The 13,350-nt window shown below is 50.4% G+C and overlaps 1 protein-coding gene across 1 annotated transcript in view; it reads left to right on the forward strand.

Annotated features, from left to right (window-relative positions):
* Window positions 1–13,350, forward strand: part of CNNM4 (cyclin and CBS domain divalent metal cation transport mediator 4) — a 68,808-nt gene that overhangs the window by 51,700 nt on the left and 3,758 nt on the right. Inside the window, exons 6-11 of the mRNA XM_021709825.1 lie at window positions 6,585–6,728; window positions 8,843–8,992; window positions 9,350–9,519; window positions 9,724–9,820; window positions 10,201–10,334; window positions 10,685–10,823. Coding sequence (XP_021565500.1) covers window positions 6,585–6,728; window positions 8,843–8,992; window positions 9,350–9,519; window positions 9,724–9,820; window positions 10,201–10,334; window positions 10,685–10,823 — 834 coding nt within the window. The remainder of the gene's footprint in view (window positions 1–6,584; window positions 6,729–8,842; window positions 8,993–9,349; window positions 9,520–9,723; window positions 9,821–10,200; window positions 10,335–10,684; window positions 10,824–13,350) is intronic.

Genomic DNA, 13,350 nt, shown 5'->3' on the forward strand with positions numbered 1-13,350 from the left:
CCTTTGGCCCTACCCCCCCCCCCCCACCGCTGTTTCCCTCTTCCAGACTGTTTCTGTGTGCTTGGCTTTGTAGCAGGTCCAAACTCTTGGATAGAAACTAAAAGAACATGGGAAAGAAGATAGTCTCCAGGTGTCTGGACTCTGTTATCTGCACACACATAGTAACAAATTGACTGGACCTGTGATGTTTCCAGGGCATGTTCAGGACCCTGACCTTGTGACAAACAACTGAATGATTCCTAAATATTTTCCTACAGGTATGGAGGAAACTTTCACTTTGCTTTCATCAAAAGCAACTTTGTGGATGCTGATTTAATCCACCCCCATCTTCCTTTATCTCTCTTTTCTAGTAAGGTCTCTCAAGTTCCCCCTTAACTCCACATTTTAGCCTTCCTTTCATCCTGGCCTATTTGAGCAGTTCTGAGGTTGAAGGCTAAAGCAGTGAGGCCCTCTGAGTGGAAAGGTGCAGTTTCTTCTGCAGTCCTCTCTGTCTTTAGCTTTGGGGATGCCCCACTGCACTTGACACATGCATCTTGTTCACCAACCACGCTTCTCACACCTAAACTCTTGCAGAATGGGGATGGTGGCACCCTAGGGAGCTGGATGTCCTCCATCCTAAAGGCTACCTGTTGTGAGACTGAGCATTGGTAAAGCCCCCTGGTATTCCTGGCAGCAGGGAAGTCTCCTGGCTCAAGTCCACATGGGAAGTGCTCTGGAGCCCTTGGACAGACAATGCAGGAAGCCAGGCTTTGTGGTGATGACTGTTACTCCTGCACTGAGCATTGTCATCTCCCTCAGTCCTTGCTGGGTGCTAAATTACTACAGCTCAGGAGTGGGTGGGAGATTTGGGTGGCAGCTCCAACTGTTCTGTTATGCTCTTGGGTACTCCTGGCTGTTTCCCTAGGACACAGCTTAGCAGCCTGCTCTGGGGAGGGATACTGGGGTGGGGTGCAGACTGGGCCTCCTGGTGGTAAGTACTCCATCTGGGCTGCTTGAGCTGTTGAGTAAGTGGTGGTTCTTCTGGCATGGCCAGCTGTAGCCCTGGAGTCAGCAGAGTGGGTTCTATCTAGTCCCTGCCTACTTCTAGGCCCTGGGAGGGCTGCTCAGCCTCTCATGGCTCAAGGTCCTCAGCTGTCAGTGATAAGAGACAAGGATGGAGACAAGCACTTTAGACAGTGCCTGACACACACATGCTGAATGCTTGTGGCTAGCAGGGCTGTCATCACTCCTGAGCGGGTTCTGCTGATAGATGGGGGTTGGTAGCTTAGGAGCAGGGGGGTGAACTTGGAAATGCAGCTTCCATTTCATCCAGACTTTCTCCTTTTTAGGGGAAGAGTGGGAGACCACAGCTATCCCTTTGGTGTTCTAAGCACTCACATTTCTAGGTTCCTTAAGAAAAAGCTCGCTCTAGTGTCTTGCTTCTACTGGACTTGTGTAGTCCCTGGGCGTGGGTGGTGAGTGGGAGGGTTGGCCTGCTGGCACGAAACTTAAAGGAAAAGCTTAGAAGTTGGTTGTGTTGTTCAGGGCGACGCCATTGAAAGCCATCTTTTATTTTCCAAACCCTTAGTGTCAGGATCTTCACTGCCACGGTCAGATGTGACAGGTGAGCCTGGCTCGGGGCTTTTGGGGATCCCAGTTGGGAAAAATTTAAATGTAGCTGTCTGTTGATTGGGAAGGAGCCTGGAGGCAGGGTGGGCCCACAGGAGCATGTATGCTGTGTGATGGGCTTGGACTTGGTCAGCAGGGTTGTGAGCAGATAGTGGCATTATCTGAGTTGTTTTTATAGACCAGGACTGAGGTAGACATCAGAGCAGGGAGACCAGCGGTGAGAGGGATCCAGATGAGTTGTGATGATAGCCTGAACAAAGTTGCACCGTGGGCCTGGAGAGGGGACCCAAGAGGGCATTAGAGGGTGGAACTGGGAAGATTTGGTGGTTGACCAAGGGACCATGGAGCAGGAGGGAGGAGCTGGGAATGAGGCCCAGGCTTCTGTGTTGTCTGTTGCCTTTCCTAAGGGCTGGGGAGCAGGTGAGTTTGCCTCAGACATTGGAATTTGTGTCTGTCCCAAGAGGCAAACTCCTCACCGGTGGCTGATGTGAAATGCAAATGAGAGAACACAAGTGGCCCCTCAGGCCACAGGACTAAAGCAGACAGCCTGAACCCCTGAGGAGCACAAGCTTGTTAGGGGCAGGGGAACCCAAGGAAAAGTTGCCAAGAAGAGGCGAGAACACCACGGGAGGAGGAGCACCAGGCATACGCACTGTCCTGGAAGCTATGGAAAGAGCTCGCTTTCCAAGAGAAGGCGAGTGGCAGGAGAGAGGGCAAGCAACCAGGGTGCCCTTGACCTTCGCAAGAGCAGATTGGTGCCATGGCTGGGGAGCGATTTGGGGAATGGTTGAGACGTGGGTGTAGGAGAGCTAACGTAGATCCTCCCTCCCCCCGGTGGAGCTTTGCTGGAACGAAACTTAAGGGAAAAGCTTAGAAGCTGGTTGTGATGTTCAGGGCAAGGTCAGTGACTGGCAGATTACGTGGGGGCAGGAGAAGGCCTTCTGCTCTTTGGTTTTAAGATGGTCGAGTTAAGCAGGTTTAGGGTGAATTGTAGGTTGAAATATTTATAGGAAGGAAATTCGAGAGGGAAGGCCATGGTACAGGCTGCTCCTGCTTTGGGTGGTCTCCTAGCAGCTCTGGAGGTCCAGGTTTCAAGCGGCCTGATGCCAGACGATGTGGGGATCAAGTCCCCTTCTAGAAGCCAGTGGGGAGGTTTTTGGAGCCTGGAAGTTGAATGGGGAACCTTTTAGCCCCCTGGCATCCTCGTTCCTGTGATGAGTAAGGGCCATTTTCAGGTCCAATAGCCGTCTCTTTCCGGTGACATTCTGGAGCTTTTCCTGCTTCTGTAGTTCAGGTCAACCCTTCGGCAGATATCTTTATTTTTCTTTGTTAAACCCCTTTTTGTCCTGACCTCCTTAGGCTTTCCTCTGCTTATGAACAAAGGGCATATTGCAGTCTTTGTGCACGTGAGGGTTTTTTTTATGTGTGTTTCTTGTTTATTTTTGTGTTGGAGTCTCACTCTGTCGCCCAAGCTGGAGTACAGTGGCACACTCACGGCCACCTCAGCCTTGACCTGCTGGGCTTAGGTGATCCTTCTGCTTCAGCCTTCCGAGTAGCTGGAACTGCAGTCGCACGCCACCGCGCCCAACTAGTTTTTGTGATTTATTGGAGAGACGAGGTCTCACCAAGTTGCCCAGGCTGGTCTTGAACCCCTGGGCTCAGGCAGTCCTTTCACCTAGACCTCCCACAGTGCTGGGATTACAGGATGAATCACCACACCCAGCCTCATGTGAGGTTTTAAAAATCAGTTCCCTGGCGATGGCTCGCACCAGTAATTCCAACACTTTGGGAGGCCAAGGCAGGAGGATTGCTTGAGCTCAGGAGTTTGAAACTGGGCAGCATAGCAATACCTCATTTCTGTAAAAAAATAAAATTATCCAGGTGTGGTGGCACGTGCTTATAATCCCAGCTACTTGGGAGGCTGAGGCAGAAGGATTGCCTGAGCCCAGGAGGCTGAGGCTGTAGTGAGCAGTGATCATGCTACTGCACTCCAGCCTGGGCGACAGAGTGAGTCCCCAACTTAAAAATAAAAATTGATTCCCTTCCTGTCTCTCTGCCAAATGTATGGGGTGGTGGTACCCTCTGAATTTTCTGGAGCTGGAGTCCCTGGCATCTCAACAACTACCATTCCAGCCTCTGTTCCTTTTGCTCCTTGTGGTGGGGAACTTTGTAGTGTGGGAGAGAGGTACCTTCCCAGTGTGAGGTCCCTCAGTACAAACTCAAGATGACACACCAGTTATTTTGTGCAAGCATTGTGCAGACATCACCAGGAAGCATGAGGGCTTTGGAGGTATAGTAATTTGTACAAGTGCTCCTCGACTTACAGTGGGATTGCATTTTGATAAACCCATTGAATTTGAAAATATCGTTATTCAAAAGGGCATCTAATAAATACACCTAACATACTAAATATAGCTTAGCCTGTCCTACCTTAAATGTGCTCAGGACACTTATATTAGCCTACAGTTGGGCAAAATCCAATTTTTTATTTATTGTAGAGACGAGGTCTTGCCAAGTTGCCCAAGTGGGTCTCAAACCTGCAGGCTCAGGTGCTTATTGCTTTTACACCAGCATAAAGTCAAAAAATCATTAAGTCAGGGACTGTGGGTATTTTCTGTACAGCCATTTATCCCTGCCTTCTTTGTCAACCTCCAGTGAGACGATTCAAGGGTATTTAGCCAAAGCAAGGATTAGGGTAGGCATACTTGTCAGAGTCTCTGCTTTAAACCAAGGTCTGGTTTACTATCTGTTGGAAGCCAGTTGATTGCCACAACGCAGAAGAGTCTGACATTCCCGGACAGCCGTGAGGAGTGTTTATTACTTTTCTCTTTCTCATAGTACTCACCCAGTTGCTTTAGAAAACTAAAGAGAGAAGGCAGACGGAATTAGACTCTGCTGCATTAATAAGAATATACTAGAAATGAGGCATTGTAAAAGGATACTTGAGCATCCAGATGACTGGAGCACCCTCAAGTCTGCTCCGTAGAGCTTTTCCAGAACTTTTTGGTTGACATTGGCCAGAGGCACCATGGCACCAGCCTGTGGCTTCATAGAGCTGGGTGTACACAGGCACCCATGCTAGTGGTTCCAGGCAGGTGGCTGGGCCTGTCAGATGAGGAGTGGACTCGAACACTTCCAGCTGTCCTTGCTCTATGACCCCTACTGCTTGCTTTGCTTCCTTCTGGACCCTTCAGACATTCTGTCTTGAGATGAAATTGCACAAGCACTGTTCTGGGTGATCTTCCTGGGACTCTGCTTTCTTCTGTTCATTATTGAATCACCCCAGTGTGACAGGTTACAGAGAAATGTGTGACTATTCCAGGAAGTTTAAAAGCAGAGGAGGAGTTAGTTTCTTCCTGTAGCTAACTTGCCAAAGCAACTGACTTTGGCAGCATAAAGCCTCTCTGCTAGGAGGCAACCATTTAGATACTGGGATTTGGTTCCTAAATCCAAAAACTGCTGACCAAGACCACGTGTCTTGCCCTTGGCCTTCCTGATCTGGCCTGATGGGTTTGTATTCTGTGGTAGGGTGGCCATGGCCCTTGTACCCAGCACCAGCACAGAGGGTTAGAAGGCAGCTAGAAACATGGCACTCTGATTCAGTGCCATTGGCTCAGCCAGACTGAGTGGAGTCTCCAGGGACCACTGGCCTTTTCCTACTAGAAAGAGGGGAAACAACATAATGTGGTCATTTCCACCTTTCATTTTTGACCAAGGCTATGAACACATCCTGAAGAATGGTACTTTGTTTAATTAAATCTGCAATATGTCAAGTAGCATTCACACAAAGATATGAACTTGATTTTTTTATTTCCCAAAAGATTCTTGAAACAAGTACACCCCTTCACATGCAAGTCCAGGCCAGGCTTTTACCGCTCACTGTTTTACTAGCAGCAAAGAAGGGCACGGTTGGGAGGGATTGCTCTGAGCTCCTTATCCTAGACCTGTACAACCCTGTTGAGCAGCCACTTGTGGCTGTGGCACACCTGAAAGGTGGCAAGTGTGAATCAAGATGTTCTGTAAGTGTAAAACACACACCGGATTTCAGAGGTTTAGTGCAAATGAAAGGTAAAATAGTTCTTACATTGATTCCGTGTTGAAATGATATTTTGACTATATTGGATTACTTACATCATATCACTAAACTTAATTTTACCTCTTTTTATTTATTTGTGTGTGTGTGTCTATTCAGAGATTTTAAGTTACATAGGTGGCTTGCATTCTGTCTCAGACAAGTAAGTCTAAAGATTGCAGGATGAAAAGGACTTACCTGTTGCAGAGTAAATTCCTGAAACTTCCCCAGCATTCTCCAATACTCTGAGACTTGGGCTTTTTTCAAACTTACCTTTCCTCACTAAACAAACCAACCAAACAGGAAACTAACAGAAAGAGACACGAGAGCGCAGTGGAGAGTTCTGCCTGTTGCTCCATGAAGTGGCCAGTCCCCATTGATCTTCATACTAGATGAGAACTTCCTGCAGGGCAACTTTCAGAAATAGGAAGACCTCCAGTGGAGAGTCAGGCTGGGTGACCCTGCTGGGCTTCCACATGTAGGTTGCCCCTGGGGAGACTGCTTTTCTGGAGTCCATGCCCTTGTCAGCAAGTGTCTGTAGTGTGGTTGCTGGGGGAGGCGTTTGTGTTCTCCACCGGGTGCTTCCTTGTCTGACCCACATCCATGGTTTGGGGTTGCATAGACCTGGGGCTGGATCCCTGGCTGCCTTTCTCCACCTTGGGGGACTTGTGCAATGAGCACCATCTCTGAAATGCTGTCTTTGTTGTGTGTAAACTAAGGCTAATCCTCAGAAGCACATGGAGAGCCCCAAGTAAAACCCTAGGAAAGGAGTCTGGTCTAGTGCCTGGCACGTTACGAGAATATGAACGTTGGCTTCTGTCCTTTTGGTGGGTTTGTGCCCAGGGAGACTCAGAGAAATGGGAGGACCCCAGCAAGCTGTTCCATAACTGACCTCCCCTCACAGGAAAGTCCCACCTGGCCATTGTACAGAAGGTGAACAACGAAGGCGAGGGCGACCCCTTCTATGAGGTCCTGGGCCTGGTCACCCTGGAGGACGTCATTGAGGAGATCATCAAGTCCGAGATCCTGGATGAGTCGGAGGATTACCGTGAGTTTTGGCTGCTGGCTGTTCTCTGCCTTGACTGGTCCTTCAGGCTTCCTGAGGGCTGTGTTGTATAGAGGCCAGTGCGTCTCCAGGCTGCTGGAAACAAGCTGGATCCTCAGCCAGGCCCTCTTCTCCTTAGCCCTGTGTGGGCACTGGCAAGGGACCCCCTCTATGCAAGCCATGGTAGCCTGTTTGAGCCATAGCCTTGCAGACCCAGGGCTTGCTTGGGGCTTCATTAGTGGTGTCCTGTTTGCTTCTCCTCAGAAGCCTCTGCCCTTCATGGACCTTTTCTATTCTTCTGTCTCCCTAGGTGCTTTTATTTGGGGGGGATTTTTTGTTCTTTGTGAGTCAGACTCTCACTCTGTCCCCCAGGCTAGAGTGCTGTGATCACGGCCACTGCAGCCTCAACCTGCTGGGCTCAGTCAGTCCTTCCACCTCAATCTTCCAAGTAGCCCAAACTACAGATGTGCACCGCCACACCTGGCTAATTTAAAAAAATTTTTTTTGTAGAGATAAGGTCTCACCAAGTTGCCCAGGCTGGTCTTAAACCCCTGGGCTCAGGACTCTTGCCTCTGCCTCCCAAAGTGCTGGGATTACAGGCATGAGCCACCACGCCTGGCTTGTTTTTGCTTTTGTTTTTTGAGTCAGAATCTCACTCTGTCACCCAGGCTGGAGTGTAGTTGCACGATCATGACTCAAGTGATCCTTACACCTCAGCTGTCCAAGTAGCTAGGATGACAGGTGCACACCACCACACCTGGCTAATTTTCTGATTTATTGTAGAGACAGGAACTTGTCGTATTGTCCAGGCTAGTCTCGAACTCCTGGACTCAGGCAATCTTCTTGCCTTGGCCTCCCAAAGTGTTGGGATTATAGGTATAAGCCACCATGCCCACCCCTTGGTGCTTTTGTTTTCAGTTTCTCTGATACATTACAGAAGCATCTTAATCTATTCTTTACCACCAAGAGTCCTCTCAAAGTAGATGACACTGGGGAGTCATCTTGGTTGTATCTTAGAAGTATCTTAGTTGTAACTTAGAAGTATCTGCTTCTTAGGATGATGGCTGGGTGTGCAGGGCAAGCCCATGATTGATGACTACCCACCTCATGTGCTTTCGAGTGTAAGGCTTTACCCACATGTCATTTTCCAGATGCAGCATTTTTATTGCAGTTCCTGAGATTGCCATAGACTGGGGTCCTCAGGTTATCTGCTGCCATTGTGCACCAATAATCTTCAAATGCATGCTTTCCAGTGAGCGGTCTCATAATAGTCAGGGAGGTCTGTTGTCTTCTTTTTTTTTTTTTTTTTTTTTTTTGAGTTGGAGTCTCACTCTGTCACCCAGACTGGAGTGCAGTGGCTGCTCCCGACCACCGCAACCTCGACCTGCTGGGCTCCAGCGATCCTTCCGCCTCAGTCTTCCGAGTAGCTGGAATTACAGGCGCGTGCAACCACACTCAGCTAATTTTTTGATTTTATTGTAGAGATGAGGTCTCGCCTGCCCAGGCGGGTCTTGAACCCGCGGGCTCCCAAAGGCGCGGGATTACAGACTGAGCCACCGAGCCCGGCTCTTTTTTTTTTTTTTTTGAGTTGGAGTCTCACTCTTGCCCAGACTGGAGTGCAGTGGCCATTCCCGGCCACCGCAGCCTCGACCTGCTGGGCTCTGGTGATCCTGCCACCTCAGCCTTCCGAGTAGCCGGAATTACAGGCATGCGCTACCACACCCGGCTGATTTTTTGACTTATTGTAGAGATGAGGTCTCGCCAAGTTGCCCAGCCGGGACTCGAACCCATGGGCTCAGGCAATCCACTCCTGTTGTCTTCTTATAAGCTGCTTTGCTATCATCTCAGCGTTCTCTTCAGCCTGCTCCAAAGCAGGGAAGGGGCAGTCCCTTCCCCACTTCCTCAACACATCTGGAATGTGGGCTGCTGCTCCTTCTTTCCTGGGTACCAAGATTACTGTGTGGTGGGAATGATAGCCAGGTGCTGTGGAGGGAGTAGGGCCGAAGGTGTGTCCCTGGGGCTCTGATACCGTCTCCCTTGAGAATCTGCTGATCTTGGGAGGAAGGCACGGGCAGCATGGCCACTTGATTTGACACACTATCTTCTTAACTCCTCAGGAGACGCTATGGTGAGGAAGAAGCCACTTTCTCTGATTGCCCCCCTTAAGCGGAAGGAGGAATTCTCCTTGTTCAAGGTGTCTGACGATGAATACAAAGTAAAAATCTCGCCTCAGCTGCTCTTGGCCACCCAGCGCTTCCTTTCCCGAGGTGAGGGGGAAGGGTGGTCCTTGCCCCCGCTCTCGCTCACCGTCCAGTGGGTCAGGAGACCACCCAGGGCCGACACGGACTCTGCTTCCTGTTCCTACTAAGCAGGAGAGTCTCGAGGAGGATTTCTGTGCTCCTCTCTGCCAGGCGGCTGAGAGCAGGGCCACCTGGTGCCACCTTAGGAAGCCACAGCCAGGGAGCCTCAGCCGGGCAGGGGTGATATGCCCCACCCAGCTGTCTCATGCTGTGGTGTGGAGGCCTGGCCACTCATGAGGCACCCCAGAAGAGCCCAGGTGCGCAACAGACATCAGGCCACTCTGGCCCCAGTGGACAGTGTCCCTTTTGTCCCCCGTGGCGCAGAAGTGGATGTATTCAGCCCATTGCGAATCTCCGAGAAGGTCCTGCTGCACCTGCTGAAGCACCCCAGCGTCAACCAGGAAGTGAGGTTTGACGAGAGCAACCGCCTGGCTGCACACCATTACCTGTACCAGCGCAGCCAGCCAGTGGATTACTTCATCCTTATCTTGCAGGTGACTGTGGCGTCCCTTGCCTGGAGCCTCCACTTCCTCAGAGACTAGGGAAGGGTCTGTGAGAAGAGGTGGGGAGCAGAGGCGTGCAGATACCTACCCTTGCTACTGAATAATTATGCTTGTTGGTTTCTCTTTGCACTCTCTTCTGACAGGAAAGATAATCTGTCCACATCTGTTTCTCTCTCTGCCTCTCCTCCCTCCCAGGGCAGGGTTGAAGTAGAGATCGGGAAGGAGGGCCTGAAGTTTGAGAACGGGGCCTTCACCTACTATGGCGTGTCTGCCCTGACGGTGCCGTCCTCGGGTGAGCTGTGGCCCCTGCTGGAGTGAGGACTGGGGTCATGCTTGCAGAGTCTGCCCACCCCCTTGTCACTTCACCCCTTAGTGCCCAGGATCTAGCTGCCTCCTTCCACCAGCGCCCATACCCTACAAGAGTGTTTCTCATCCTGGGCTCCTGAGAGGGAGGGGCAGCATTTCTTCATTGCTTACCTTTGCTTTTCACCTCCATTTCCGCAGTACCTTTCCCAGGAGTGCTCACCATTCTCTTCCAAGTTTCTACTCACATTCCCTTGCAAGGGTGATTTTTGGGGTGGGTCTTGAGGCTGTGCGGTTGTCCCCACCAGGGTGGGGAGCTGCCCAGTTCCTTACCCTGCTTTCTGGTGTCACTGATTGTTCTTTTGATAGTTCATCAGTCCCCAGTGTCTTCGCTCCAGCTCATCTGCCATGACCTGCAGCCCGAGCCAGCCGATGGCACCCGTTCGTCTACGTATTGTCCTGACTACACCGTGAGGGCCCTTTCTGACCTGCAACTCATTAAGGTGACTGCCTGGCTGCTCATGGCTGCTGGCTTTAGCCGGTTTTGTGTCTCTAAGGACCACACTGGCTGGCTCAAGACTGCCTAGAGCAAGGCCCTGCACTTGCCCCGAAGGACAGGCCTTGGCTCCCTGGAGGTCCTGCTGACTGCTGGTGGTCTGGTCCTATTTCTGGGCCTCTGTACCCAGTTTTCAATTGGAAGTCTTAAAAACACTTGGCTCAGCTATTTTTCTCCGCACTTAACTAGCTTAAAGGTCTTCCTTTGTTCTGTCTGGCATGGTGTGTCCTCTCGAGCCTACCTTCTGCATCTTGCATCATAAATTGCACCTGCCAGGTAACACTTTCTGTTCTCCAGGTCACCCGGCTGCAGTACCTCAATGCGCTCCTGGCTACCCGAGCCCAGAACCTGCCACAGTCCCCTGAGAACACTGACCTCCAGGTCATCCCAGGCAGCCAGACCAGGCTTCTTGGTGAGAAGACGGCTGCAGTGGCAGGTGAGCCACAGGCACACCCTGCGGTGTATCTGGACCTAGGCCGTGAGCTCTTGGCCCGTCCTTGCTGCTTGTCCACCCAGGCTTGCTCTCTCCTTGCCCACACCCTGCCCCACATTCCTCTTTCTCCATTCTTCTCCCCATTCTTTCCCTTCTTGGCTGTTTTTAATAGCTGGGATGACACCAGGCTATTGACCAGTGGGTATTTAAAGTAGAGTCTACTTTTTCTCTCAAGGGCTCTTAGAATGGATTGAATTAATTAGAGAATAGTTGGTAAATGCGAATGTTTTAGTTCAGACACTATTTTGGCCTTTTAGGCTTAGGGTTAGGTCACTTGGAAAGTGAAGAATTGGGTCGGCAATGAGCCTGACTCAGAAGATGGGTGACTGTGGACACCATTTCAGAAACTAGAAGGACACTTTCCGAGAAGTTTGGTCAGTTTGTGCCAGTGCTGAAAGCGTGCCCCAGCCACGGGCTGCACTACGAGCAGGAAGACCATATTCAAAGAAACAGACTTTGCAGATGGAAACTAGGAGCTGTGGGATGGCAGACCCCACATAAGGAGTGAAATTGAGAAGTCTGATCGTTGGGCTGTGGGTAGGAGTGGTGAAAAGTCTGGGGCTTTCTTGTTCTTGATTTTCAAGAAGATCTACATTCTGATTGAGCACCGGGCTGGGGTCATGGAGATGTCAGGGTTTGGGATCCTGGAGGAGCCAGTGGGGCTTCTGGAGAGGTTGTGGGAGGAGCCACAGGCCCTGTTTTCTGGCACCTCCACCCACCTCACAGGAGGAAGATGAGCTCTTATCGAGTGCTTCTTCTGCCAGGCACTGTGCTAAGAGCTTCCGTGTCTGACTCGACTACCTGCCCCCTGGACTGAGGGGTGCTAGCTGTTAAGCCCATTTTGCAGAGGAGGAATGGGAGACAGTGAAGGCCCAGGCACTCTGACATGGTGCCAATAGAGCCTCGCAGGGATCAACCCTGGCACTGGTACTCAGACCCACTCTTGAGAACACAAACATGTTTTCGTAATAGAAGAGTCTTTTCTGACTTGTGAGGCGATATGCAGGTACAGAGGACAGAGAGGCCCCTAGCCCCAGGCCACATTGATGACTCGGCCTCTGTGAGCTCCAGCATTGGGTGTTGGTTAAAAGGGGCAGCGGGAGAAGCCATACTTCTTAAGTCCTGGATTTGGGCATAGGTCAAAACCCTTTCTAAAGGAATCTTGCTGAAGGTGGTGCTGTACTTTTTTTTTTTTTTTTGAGTTGGAGTCTCACTCTGTCACCCAGACTGGAGTGCAGTGGCCGCTCCCAGCCACTGCAGCCTCGACCTGCTGGGCTCCGACGATCCTTCTGCCTCAGCCTTCCAAGTAACCGGAACCACAGGCATGCGCTACCATACCCGGCTGATTTTTTTATTTATTGTAGAGATGAAGTTTCGCTGCCCAGGTGGGTCTCGAACTGTGGGCTCAGGCTATCCACTCACCTCAGCCTCCCAAAGGCGCGGGATTACAGGCTGAGCCACTGAGCCCGGCTACTTTTTTTTTTTTTTTAAGAGACAGGGTCTCACTCTGTCACCCAGGCTGGAATGCAGTGGCACGATCCTAGCACTCTGCAACCTTGAACTCCTGGGCTCAAGGGATCCTCCTGACCCTGCCTCTTGAGTAGCTGGGATTATAGGCATGCACCACTGTGCTCAACTGATGCTGCCTGCACCTTTTAGGATTGATTGAGCTACTGTGTGTACCCTCTTTAATGTTACTCAGTTTTATGGGGCACCCTTTATACAGAAGTTCACACCATCACCTTAGACTTGGGCATCAGAGGCCAGGATGTTGTGTTTCAAAGCATGAGTGTTGGTTTGGTTTCCCACACATGAGCCTTTCTCTGGCTCCACCTGCTACTCTGGCTGCACGTGTTATATGGAAGTTACAGGCCTAGTCCAAGAATGATGGTTCTCCCGTCATTGCATCTTTTCTCATACACCGAGAGATGTTTGAAAATTCTTATGGCTTCAGCCGCTCACTGGACCATCCTGTGAGAGAATAATGTGTAGGGGTTTTTGGTCTCTCCTCTTTGTGTAATGGATTATCCTCTATTCTGTAGAGGTGTGTTGGGTATTTTTAACCAAAATGCAGCCTGACAGTTGTCCCCAGGGAGACCTGCCTGGTGTCTTTCTGCTTCTCGCTTGCTTTCCGGGGTCCTCTTGAAGTTTGTCCTGTTAGCTTGGCAGGCACTTCACTACCGGGAAGAGCTTAGTGTCGCACATGGAGATTTTAGTGGGACGCTGCTAGGTAGTACGGACAGTTTTCCTTATTGGAGGGTTGCTAAAATAAATAAATAAAATGTTAAAATTTTTTTTAAAAAATGGTGCAGGTGAGAATCATTCCCTGAAGACTTGGTACTAGGTGGTAGCAGAGAAGTACCTTTATGGAGACTCTTGGAATGCACTGTTATTTTATTTTTATTTTTGGTTTTGTTGTTGTTGTTGTTTTTTGAGTTGGAGTCTCACTCTGTCGCCCAGACTGGAGTAC

Source organism: Carlito syrichta, unplaced genomic scaffold (assembly GCF_000164805.1).
Source record: "Carlito syrichta isolate Samal-C Ts95f unplaced genomic scaffold, Tarsius_syrichta-2.0.1 Scaffold287364, whole genome shotgun sequence".
In the NCBI taxonomy this organism is placed as follows: domain Eukaryota; kingdom Metazoa; phylum Chordata; class Mammalia; order Primates; family Tarsiidae; genus Carlito; species Carlito syrichta.